The sequence below is a fragment of the Pongo pygmaeus genome, chromosome 2, assembly GCF_028885625.2.
Source record: "Pongo pygmaeus isolate AG05252 chromosome 2, NHGRI_mPonPyg2-v2.0_pri, whole genome shotgun sequence".
Taxonomy (NCBI): domain Eukaryota; kingdom Metazoa; phylum Chordata; class Mammalia; order Primates; family Hominidae; genus Pongo; species Pongo pygmaeus.
In genome coordinates this window covers 94,774,162-94,787,194 of record NC_085930.1, presented here as the reverse complement: position 1 = coordinate 94,787,194, position 13,033 = coordinate 94,774,162, and the positions used below count along the sequence as shown (strand labels likewise).

Genomic DNA, 13,033 nt, shown 5'->3' with positions numbered 1-13,033 from the left:
GCCCACGGAGTCTCGCTGATTGCTAGCACAGCAGTCTGAGATCAAGCAGCAAGTCGGCAGCGAGGCTGGGGGAGGGGCGCCCGCCATTGCCCAGGCTCGCTTAGGTAAACAAAGCAGCCTGGAAGCTTGAACTGGGTGGAGCCCACCACAGCTCAAGGAGGCCTGCCTGCCTGCCTCTGTAGGCTCCACCTCTGGGGGCAGGGCACAGACAAACAAAAAGACAGCAGTAACCTCTGCAGACTTAAATGTCCCTGTCTGACAGCTGTGAGGAGAGCAGTGGTTCTCCCAGCACGCAGCTGGAGATCTGAGAACGGGCTGACTGCCTCCTCAAGTGGGTCCCTGACCCCTGACCCCCGAGCAGCCTAACTGGGAGGCACCCCCCAGCAGGGGCAGACTGACACCTCACACGGCCGGCCAGGTACTCCAACAGACCTGCAGCTGAGGGTCCTGTCTGTTAGAAGGAAAACTAACAGAAAGGACATCCACACTAAAAACCCATCTGTACATCACCATCATCAAAGACCAAAAGTAGATAAAACCACAAAGATGGGGAAAAAACAGAGCAGAAAAACTGGAAACTCTAAAAACCAGAGTACCTCTCCTCCTCCAAAGGAACGCAGTTCCTCACCAGCAACGGAACAAAGCTGGACGGAGAATGACTTTGACGAGCTGAGAGAAGAAGGCTTCAGACGATCAAATTACTCCGAGCTACGGGAGGATATTCAATCCAAAGGCAAAGAAGTTGAAAACTTTGAAAAAAATTTAGAAGAATGTATAACTAGAATAACCAATACAGAGAAGTGCTTAAAGGAGCTGATGGAGCTGAAAACCAAGGCTCGAGAACTACGTGAAGAATGCAGAAGCCTCAGGAGCCGATGCGATCAAATGGAAGAAAGAGTATCAGCCCTGGAAGATGAAATGAATGAAATGAAGCGAGAAGGGAAGTTTAGAGAAAAAAGAATAAAAAGAAACGAGCAAAGCCTCCAAGAAATGTGGGACTATGTGAAAAGACCAAATCTACGTCTGATTGGTGTACCTGAAAGTGATGGGGAGAATGGAAACAAGTTGGAAAACACTCTGCAGGATATTATCCAGGAGAACTTCCCCAATCTAGCAAGGCAGGCCAACATTCAGATTCAGGAAATACAGAGAACGCCACAAAGATACTCTTCGAGAAGAGCAACTCCAAGACACATAATTGTCAGATTCACCAAAGTTGAAATGAAGGAAAAAATGTTAAGGGCAGCCAGAGAGAAAGGACGGGTTACCATCAAAGGGAAGCCCATCAGACTAACAGCGGATCTCTCGGCAGAAACCCTACAAGCCAGAAGAGAGTGGGGGCCAATGTTCAACATTCTTAAAGAAAAGAATTTTCAACCTAGAATTTCATATCCTGCCAAACTAAGCTTCATAAGTGAAGGAGAAATAAAATACTTTACAGACAAGCAAATGCTGAGAGATTTTGTCACCACCAGGCCTGCCCTAAAAGAGCTCTTGAAGGAAGCGCTAAACATGGAAAGGCACAACCGGTACCAGCCACTGCAAAATCATACCGAAATGTAAAGACGATTGAGACTAGGAAGAGACTGCATCAACTAACGAGCAAAACATCGAGCTAACATCATAATGACAGGATCAAATTCACACATAACAATATTAACTTTAAATGTAAATGGACTAAATGGTCCAATTAAAAGACACAGACTGGCAAATTGGATAAAGACTCAAGACCCATCAGTGTGCTGTATTCAGGAAACCCATCTCACGTGCAGAGACACACATAGGCTCAAAATAAAAGGATGGAGGAAGATCTACCAAGCAAATGGAAAACACAAAAAGGCAGGGGTTGCAATCCTAGTCTCTGATAAAACAGACTTTAAACCAACAAAGATCAAAAGAGACAAAGAAGGCCATTACATAATGGTAAAGGGATTAATTCAACAAAAAGAGCTAACTATCCTAAATATATATGCACCCAATACAGGAGCACCCAGATTCATAAAGCAAGTCCTGAGTGACCTACAAAGAGACTTAGACTCCCACACATTAATAATGGGAGACTTTAACACCCCACTGTCAACATTAGACAGATCAACGAGACAGAAAGTCAACAAGGATACCCAGGAATTGAACTCAGCTCTGCACCAAGCAGACCTAATAGACATCTACAGAACTCTCCACCCCAAATCAACAGAATATACATTTTTTTCAGCACCACACCACACCTATTCCAAAATTGACCATATCCTTGGAAGTAAAGCTCTCCTCAATAAATGTAAAAGAACAGAAATTGTAACAAACTGTCTCTCAGATCACAGTGCAATCAAGCTAGAACTCAGGATTAAGAATCTCACTCAAAACCGCTCAACTACGTGGAAACTGAACAACCTGCTCCTGAATGACTACTGGGTACATAACGAAATGAAGGCAGAAATAAAGATGTTCTTTGAAACCAACGAGAACCAAGACACAACATACCAGAATCTCTGGGATGCATTCAAAGCAGTGTGTAGAGGGAAATTTATAGCACTAAATGCCCACAAGAGAAAGCAGGAAAGATCCAAAATTGACACCCTAACATCACAATTAAAAGAACTAGAAAAGCAAGAGCAAACACATTCAAAAGCTAGCAGAAGGCAAGAAATAACTAAAATCAGAGCAGAACTGAAGGAAATAGAGACACAAAAAACCCTTCAAAAAATAAATGAATCCAGGAGCTGGTTTTTTGAAAGGATCAACAAAATTGATAGACCGCTAGCAAGATTAATAAAGAAAAAAAGAGAGAAGAATCAAATAGATGCAATAAAAAATGATAAAGGGGATATCACCACCGATCCCACAGAAATACAAACTACCATCAGAGAATATTACAAGCACCTCTATGCAAATAAACTAGAAAATCTAGAAGAAATGGATAAATTCCTCAACACATACACCCTCCCAAGACTAAACCAAGAAGAAGTTCAATCTCTGAATAGACCAATAACAGGAGCTGAAATTATGGCAATAATCAATAGCTTACCAACCAAAAAAAGTCCAGGACCAGATGGGTTCACAGCCGAATTCTACCAGAGGTACAAGGAGGAGCTGGTACCATTCCTTCTGAAACTATTCCAATCAATAGAAAAAGAGGGAATCCTCCCTAACTCATTTTATGAGGCCAGCATCATCCTGATACCAAAGCCTGGCAGAGACACAACAAAAAAAGAGAATTTTAGACCAATATCCTTGATGAACATTGATGCAAAAATCCTCAATAAAATACTGGCAAACAGAATCCAGCAGCACATCAAAAAGCTTATCCACCATGATCAAGTGGGCTTCATCCCTGGGATGCAAGGCTGGTTCAATATACGCAAATCAATAAATGTAATCCAGCATATAAACAGAACCAAAGACAAAAACCACATGATTATCTCAATAGATGCAGAAAAGGCCTTTGACAAAATTCAACAACCCTTCATGCTAAAAACTCTCAATAAATTAGGAATTGATGGGACGTATCTCAAAATAATAAGAGCTATTTATGACAAACCCACAGCCAATATCATACTGAATGGGCAAAAACTGAAAGCATTCCCTTTGAAAACTGGCACAAGACAGGGATGCCCTCTCTCGCCACTTCTATTCAACATAGTGTTGGAAGTTCTGGCCAGGGCAATTAGGCAGGAGAAGGAAATCAAGGGTATTCAATTAGGAAAAGAGGAAGTCAAATTGTCCCTGTTTGCAGATGACATGATAGTATATCTAGAAAACCCCATTGTCTCAGCCCAAAATCTCCTTAAGCTGATAAGCAACTTCAGCAAAGTCTCAGGATACAAAATCAATGTGCAAAAATCACAAGCATTCTTATACATCAATAACAGACAAACAGAGAGCCAAATCATGAGTGAACTCCCATTCACAATTGCTTCAAAGAGAATAAAATACCTAGGAATCCAACTTACAAGGGATGTCAAAGACCTCTTCAAGGAGAACTACAAACCACTGCTCAAGGAAATAAAAGAGGATACAAACAAATGGAAGAACATTCCATGCTCATGGGTAGGAAGAATCAATATCATGAAAATGGCCATCCTTCCCAAGGTAATTTACAGATTCAATGCCATCCCCATCAAGCTACCAATGACTTTCTTCACAGAATTGGAAAAAACTACTTTAAAGTTCATATGGAACCAAAAAAGAGCCCGCATCGCCAAGTCAATCCTAAGCCAAAAGAACAAAGCTGGAGGCATCACGCTACCTGACTTCAAACTATACTACAAGGCTACAGTAACCAAAACAGCATGGTACTGGTACCAAAACAGAGATATAGATCAATGGAACAGAACAGAGCCGTCAGAAATAATGCCACATATCTACAACCATCTGATCTTTGACAAACCTGAGAAAAACAAGAAATGGGGAAAGGATTCCCTATTTAATAAATGGTGCTGGGAAAACTGGCTAGCCATATGTAGAAAGCTGAAACTGGATCCCTTCCTTACACCTTATACAAAAATCAATTCAAGATGGATTAAAGACTTAAATGTTAGACCTAAAACCATAAAAACCCTAGAAGAAAACCTAGGCAATACCATTCAGGACATAGGCATGGGCAAGGACTTCATGTCTAAAACACCAAAAGCAATGGCAACAAAAGCCAAAATTGACAAATGGGATCTAATTAAACTAAAGAGCTTCTGCACAGCAAAGGAAACTACCATCAGAGTGAACAGGCAACCTACAAAATGGGAGAAAATTTTCGCAACCTACTCATCTGACAAAGGGCTAATATCCAGAATCTACAATGAACTCCAACAAATTTACAAGAAAAAAACAAACAACCCCATCAAAAAGTGGGCGAAGGACATGAACAGACACTTCTCAAAAGAAGACATTTATGCAGCCAAAAGACACATGAAAAAATGCTCACCATCACTGGCCATCAGAGAAATGCAAATCAAAACCACAATGAGATACCATCTCACACCAGTTAGAATGGCGATCATTAAAAAGTCAGGAAACAACAGGTGCTGGAGAGGATGTGGAGAAATAGGAACACTTTTACACTGTTGGTGGGACTGTAAACTAGTTCAACCCTTGTGGAAGTCAGTGTGGCGATTCCTCAGGGATCTAGAACTAGAAATTCCATTTGACCCAGCCATCCCATTACTGGGTATATACCCAAAGGACTATAAATCATGCTGCTATAAAGACACATGCACACGTATGTTTATTGCGGCATTATTCACAATAGCAAAGACTTGGAACCAACCCAAATGTCCGACAATGATAGACTGGATTAAGAAAATGTGGCACATCTACACCATGGAATACTATGCAGCCATAAGAAATGATGAGTTCATGTCCTTTGTAGGGACATGGATGAAATTGGAAATCATCATTCTCAGTAAACTATCGCAAGAACAAAAAACCAAACACCGCATATTCTCACTCATAGGTGGGAATTGAACAATGAGAACACATGGACACAGGAAGGGGAACATCACACTTCAGGGACTGTTGTGGGTTGGGGGGAGGGGGGAGGGATAACATTGGGAGATATACCTAATGCTAGATGACGAGTTGGTGGGTGCAGTGCACCAGCATGGCACATGTATACATATGTAACTTACTGCACATTGGGCACATGTACCATAAAACCTAAAGTATAATAATAATAATAATAATAATAATTACAATAAAAGAAAAAAAAAAAGAAAAAAAAAAAAAAAAAGAAATTATCCAACTCTAAAAAAAAAAAAAAAAAAAAAAAAAAAAAAAAAAAAAAAAAGAAAAAGGACAATTTCTCATTGATATAGAAACTGATGGTATTTGTGAAATTCAGCTCAGTAGAAATGCCACAGGAATGCCACAAAATGCATTTTTAAAAACCACTGAGCTTTGCATAGAAACCTAAGTAGTACTTGTTATGATAAAGTTGTAGATATTGTTTATAGAATGTGATCAGGTGGCAGAGTGACAACCTGAGCCTCGGGTGGTCCAGGATGAATCAAGAGATGCTTTCACTGACCTTTATCATTTCACGTGGATGAAATTATAACTTTCAGAAAGAATTATGATAAATTTATAGTGCACACTATTTTAGACGCTGACATGTACAATTCTTTTTTCAGCTCAGTATTGAAAATGGAAATAAAACTGAATGGTGCTGGAATTAGTAGGAGAATTAAGAGAGTAAGGAGAAAAACTGCTTCTCACTCTAATGGGTTTATAACACCCAACGTGGCACGAAAGCTGTGGCAAAAACAGTTACTCAAAGGAATTGTAAATTTCCCTCCTCTTCTCTATTTTCTTGCCAAAGGCAGAAAATACCTCAGAAAGAGATGGAAAACCATGGTTTTGAAGACACTAGTATGTCTTTGGTGAAATGTTCTGTATCTACAACTTGTGATTAAGCTCAGGATAGACATTTGGAAAGAAACATTTGTAGGGGATGGCTGACCTTCCGAGTAGAAAATAAATGCAAAGCTGAAGAGGATTATTTCTATAACTTCTTAACATAATCTTATCCAATCATTAGAAAAACCTCATTAATTTTGTCTATGGGGAAGAGAGCCAGTCTGAAATTGTATAAAATCTTGATTATAGGCTGGGTGCGGTGGCTCACGCCTGTAATTCCAACACTTTAGGAGGCCGAGGCAGGTGGATTGCCTGAGGTCAGGAGTTTGAGACCAGCCTGGCTAACATGGTGAAACCCCGTGTCAACTAAAAATGCCAAAAATAGCTGGGCGTGGTGGCGCATGCCTGTAGTCCCAGCTACTCGGGAGGCTGAGGCAGGAGAATCACTTGAACCCAGGAGGCAGAGGTTGCAGTGAGCCAAGATTGCACCACTGCACTCCAGCCTGGGTGACAGGGCAAGACTGCACATGTACCCTAAAACTTAAAGTATAATAATAATAAAAAAAACTTGATTACAGACTCTGTTTAAACAAATATACCTTATTTCAAATATTCGCCATATTATCTGAGGGAAAAAATGTATTAACAGATAAAGATGAGGTGATTTGGAATAATCCTACACCATACCATGAAGAATAAAAGTAACAAAAGCCCTTTAACATACATGAGCTGCTTGGCCCAGAATTGATCATTTCTGACAACCTTGTTTTAAAAAGGGGCTGTTGATTTGGTCTTGGATTTTTATTATTTTACATAGAAGTAGGATTCTGAACATTTATAGTGGAGTCAATTATTTTAATCATATGGGTCAGACCCGAAGTATTACAAATACTAAATAAATAACAGCTTCAAAGAATTTCTGGAGTATCTATTTTCTAACTACATGGCCCCAGGTGTTAATCTATAATCAGGGTTGACCCTATTTCTCCAAATTCTCAGGAAATTGTTAGTTTTCTTTACGACTTATTGCATGAAACTGATGGTCCCATTTTTTTTCAGAGTATTGATAAAACATTTGTTTTAGCTTAGTCTTATAATAGGGTAAAATATGAAGCTCTAACTTAAATATATTAAAGCATGTGATATAGTTTTGCTGTGTCCCCACCCAAATCTCATGTTGAACTATAAGCCCGTGTTGGGGGAGGAACCTGGTGGGAGGTGATTGGTCATGGGGCAGATTTCCCCTGTGCTGTTCTCATGATAGTGAGTGAATTCTCAGAATATCTGGTTGTTTAAAAGTGTGTAGCATATCCACCTTCACTCTCTCTCTCTCTCCTGCTCTGCCATGGTGAGACATGGTGGCTTCCCTTTTGCCTTCTGCCATGATTATAAGTTTCATGAGGCCTCTCAGCCATGCTTCCTGTACAGCCTGCAGAATGGCGAGTTAATTAAACTTCTTTTATTCATGAATTACCAAGTTTCAGGTAGTTGTTTAAAGCAGTGTGAGAATGCACTAATACAGTATGTATGTGCCCATATATACTTTCAGGAATGATGCTATAGCCATTGTTTATCACCAGAGTTCCAAACCTGAAAGTCCTCCGTCTGACAGGCCTAGGCATAAATAATAATCAAACCAGTGAACATTTACTGAGTGCTTACCATGTGCTAAGTGCTTTTTCTTCAGTGGTCCATTTGCCAGCATCTTGGATGTCTCCAAGCTCTCCAGCTTGCTGGGATTAAATCGTCCTTTAAGGTTTTAGAGAAAAACAAACTCAGTCTCACTTCACAAATGGGTGTCATCCCATCTCTGCTCTGCAAAGCTCCTTGGGCAGGTGCCTATGGTCCCCCAAGTTCCCTCTAATTTGGTGATTGCCTTCCTGTCTCTTGGCCTCCATTCTTCCTTTCCCTTTCCCCTCTTGCCCTCTCTTTTCTGTACCATGTCACCTCACTTTGCATCCACTGTTTCAGTTCCTTCACAGCCCAAATCACTTACCATTCAAGGCTGTGTACAAAACAGACTTTACAAAAGGCTTACAACTTTGAGGGGAGTTATTGAAGCAAGATTTTAAATTCCTAGTGCTCTTCCATCATCTCGTGTTTAGAAGAACGCTACAGATAATGGGAAATTGAAAGCCACAGGTCTACACCTTTGCTCAGATTGAAATAAATGGCATCTTTATGTGGAAAAAAAAAGACCTGACTCACTAGGGGCTACTATAAATGGAAAGACTCCAAAACTTCCTAATAATATTTAACTTAATAATGCAAAGTCACAAAGGTTTTGTAAACTGATGGATCCTAGTAATAAAACACATACACACAGACACACACATACTAATTTTAATAGTCTAAACCAGTGGCTTCCATCATTTTCACGTGGTCACTTAATAAACCTTCCTCCCTTTGCTAATTTGGAAGCTGAAACCTAGCTATATTCACATAGCATATAATCTGACACCTGGGAAGGATAGTGAGTTTTGCTCAAAATGTGTACAAGACAGAGTGAAGAAAGCCAAACAAAACAAAATAGGTCATGTTTTCCATTCTAGTGATCATCAACCACATGGGGTTAAGGCAAGTTGTCAGAACATTATTGGATTGCCCACAAATGAAATCCATCAAGTGATGGTTAGTCTGTTGATTGAAACTGTCAAATGTCACTGCTACCATGTGCCTTTGGGAATTCCCAAACTGCTCATTCTGGCACCACAGGAAGTGAAGAGGAGCAATAAAGACAAGAAATGAGAATAGGTTAAGCCAGAGGGTCTCAGCCTTGGCACACATTAGGATCACTTGGGGGAGCTTTTATACATCATGATGCCCAGGCCACAGCTCAAGCCAGAGGAGGTAGGAATCTCCATGAATGGGACCCAGGCAGCAGCATATCTTAGAGTCCCCAGATAATGCAACGTGCAGTCAATGCTGACAGCCACTATATTAGATTGAAAGCAACAACTAGCAAAACATGGAAAAGGTGATTAAAAATGTATTAAAAATGCAAACAGTGATGTCCTTTATAAATTAAGACTATAAACATTACCAGTGATAATGTATTTGCTGACCACAGCCGATTATAACAGGAATCTCTGGACTTACTATTTATCTGGACTTTGTAACATTCATAGATTCTTATGCTTAGCTAAAAAATGGCGCCACCATTTTTTTTTAACTTAAATCAAATATCTCGATAATGGTGATGTTCTTGAGAAGTACCTGACCTGAGAAGATTAAAATCTCTTGAAATAGGTGAATTGAAAAGATATTATAAGTATACTGTCCAGACCTAGGTACTGAGATGAATTTTAGAAATACATAGATATCAAAAGTCAAAGAAAAGACAAGTACTGGGGTGAAAAAGACACTATGCTTACTAAGATTAACCCACAATAAGATGCTAGTAATATCAATTTCTTTGACCAAAAAAGTTTTAAAGGAAAAAGGAAGCTCTCTTCAATTGAGTTGGCTAAAAGGTTTGTAAGTTTTCAGGGTTTGAAATGTCTGAATCATTTTTGCAAGTAGTGGAAAAAACAAATGGTGAAATTTTGATTGATTTTCTTTGAGATAATCTTTGGTTTATGAAGCCATAAAGCAAAATTGGGGATGATTCTAATCCCATTATTAATTTCACGATTTATTTATAGATTATTAAAACTCCATCATTAATAAAAGTTATACTTCAGACTGGTATACTATCAGAATAAACAAAGAGAGTTTTTCCCTCCTGAAATTCTTAAGCCAAATACTCTCACATAATTTTGCTTATCTCAGTTTTTAAGTTCTCAAGAGCACCTCACTCCCATGGCTTTGGAAGTAACCACTACAGCACATTAGAGCTAATTTCTCCTGATCCACCTGTTAAAATATTGACAGTACTTATTACCATTAGCAGCAAGTTTATATGCTTAAATCTTGCCAGGTTCAGCATAAACATTGACAATGATAAGTTGGGCTGATGAAAACCAATCAATACTATTTCCTACACATCACTTTCGTAATGCCTCACAGAATTACAGGTGATTAACTGCAGAAGAATATGTCAGCAGTAAAAATTAGTGTTATCTGTGGTCCATGTTTATTGGTCATTTAATTCTTATAAGTCAAATTATTTTGACTTAATGTGATTCTAAATTATATTAAAACATTGCAAATCAGAACCAAAATATTCATTAAGATGTAAGACTCCAATATTCATGATGAATGAACTTTCACTTAGATTTATCCTTTGTTATAAGCTAACCATATTACCTACAGTTATAAGTTTGTATAATTTAAAATATGAGAAAGAAAATTTCTGCAAGAGACCAAAGCCTCAGACTTAAGAAATGTTCAGGCTTTAGCATACTTTGTTTTGGATGAAAAGTGGGTCTAAAAAAACATCTTGTTACAGCCTGGTCAGGAGTGTGTGAAATATCTGGGCAAAGCAAAAAACAAACAGCAAAGAAACACAAAATTCCACTAAGCACCCCCCACCCCACCACCAAATCTCTCTCACACACACACACAGACACTCACCCACCCACCCAACTAACCAAACAAGCAAGCAAGCAAACAAACAAACTGAGGATGGGGGACACATTTCTTGAGTTCTGGTGGGAGTCAGGGTTCTCAGCTCTGGAGGAGTGATCTACAGCAGCATTTCTCAAAGGATGTGAGTGGATAAAACCCTTGAGATGTTCTACAGAAAAAGAGTTCTGTAGACAAATTGGAGAAGTGTCACTCACCCAGTGGAGATTACCTGTGCATGTTAGTCTATTAAAGCCACTGAGAACTTCTCCAGTAAAGACAAATGACAATTTCCACTAGTCCAGTATTTTCCACCTTGGTTTGACCATGGACCTCTTCCCCACTCCCACTGCATTTATTAACATTTAGTGGAAGTTCTGTTTCTTGGAAAACATTTTGGGAAACGCTGATCCTTGAGGTGTAAAGGCTGACAACTGAGGGAAAAAAGAGTGTGCATGGAGCAAAAGAAACGGAAATGCTCAGTGAGAACCAGAAATCCCAGACTCCTGAAAGGGTGCCAGTGTCCTCAGGTGACCTCTGTTCGGGGTTTGTGATGTCCATCTCAATCTATCATTTGCATTCTCAATTCCCACCTTGACAGGACTTCTCAGTCTGAATCTCACTTTTCTCAATTGTAAAATCAGAGCATTTAAAGAAATGATCTTGATTGTCCTTTCTAGGCCCAATTAGACGATTCTATCTTAACTAGTGTAACGGGAGAAAAAGGGAAAATAGGATTTGCTTGACAAGAATTCTCTTTATGACTAACTTTTCTGGAATGCAAAATGAATGATGTATGAAATAGAAATCTTATGATAAAACCATATGTGAACAGGTGATAACAGGTGATTCTTTTTTTTTAATTTTTAAGTTCCAGGGTACATGTGCAGGATGTGCAGTTTGTTACATAGGTAAACGTGTGCCATGGTGGTTTGCTGTACCTATCAACCCATCACCTAGGTTATTAAGCCCAGCATGCATTGGCTATTCTTCCTTATGCTCTCCCTCCCCTCACCCCATCCCCCAACAGGCCCCAGTGTGTCCTGTTCTCTTCCCTGTGTCCATGTGTTCTCATTGTTCAGCTCCCACTTACAAGTTAGAACATGCATGTTTAGTTTTCTGTTCCTGCATTAGTTTGCTGAGGATAATGGCTTCCAGCTCCATCAATGTCTCTGAAAAGGGCATGATCTCCTTCCTTTTTATGGCTACGTAGTATTCCATGATGTATATGTACCACAATTTCTTTGTCCAGTCTATCATTGATGGGCATTTGTGTTGATTCCATGTCTTTGCTATTGTGAATAGTGCTGCAATGAACATATGTGTGCATGTATCCTTGTAGTAGAATGATTTATATTCCTTTGGGTATACACCCAGTAATGGGATTGCTGGGTCAAATGGTATTTCTAGTTCTAGGTCTTTGAGGAAGGTGATTCTTAATTTTCATTATTCTGGCCGTTTTGAATGAAGTTTGAGAGTCACAGGGTGTAACCTGGAACAAACCAAGTTTTGATAGTGTACTTGCTGTCATTCCACAGTTTTTAAAAAAGAACAGCTCAGAAACTTCCAGAAGCAAGATATTTAATTAAAACCGTGGGACAATTTTTAAATTAATTCTTTCAATTAATTGTGCTTCAGGTTGTACATTCTGTGACTACATTATTCTTATTAAACACAGTTTGCACTTCAAGAAGGATCAAGATGTTATTGAAACGACTGATTTAAATGAAACTAATATAAAAATCAAAGAAATATAATAGGGCAAGATTTTTTTGGCAAAAGTGTCTATGTATTATGCATATATCAGTATTTTCCTTTAATAAAAATTAAATTAATTGGAGATAGCAAGAACTTATAACTACCAGCGAAACTAAATCATTGATCTGATGCCATTATTGCTGACAGTTGTTTTCCCATAATTCCCACTAACCAGCCTCTGTAATTACATGATAATTTAGAGATTGATGACTTAAAAGTCACTTGTAAGTTGCTTCCCGATTACATGAAACAAGGAACTCTTTGAATTAGTCCCCAAACTAATACCAAATTATCTTAAGATGTACTTCTACATTGAATCAATCTATTTTTTTTAGTCTCCATTTGCAACCATTTTGGATAAAAATGTTTGGTACACACTTGATTAGAGAAGTAGAAAGTAAAGTCTTAAAATGAAATACAGGCT

The 13,033-nt window shown here is 38.9% G+C and overlaps 1 protein-coding gene across 8 annotated transcripts in view; it reads right to left on the bottom strand.

Moving 5' to 3' along the window:
- Positions 1 to 13,033, bottom strand: part of CFAP20DC (CFAP20 domain containing) — a 326,758-nt gene that overhangs the window by 15,213 nt on the left and 298,512 nt on the right. For all 8 annotated transcript variants that reach the window (XM_054480722.2, XM_054480732.2, XM_054480721.1 and 5 more), the window contains one exon: positions 8,008 to 8,094. In XM_054480722.2, coding sequence (XP_054336697.1) covers positions 8,008 to 8,094 — 87 coding nt within the window. The remainder of the gene's footprint in view (positions 1 to 8,007; positions 8,095 to 13,033) is intronic.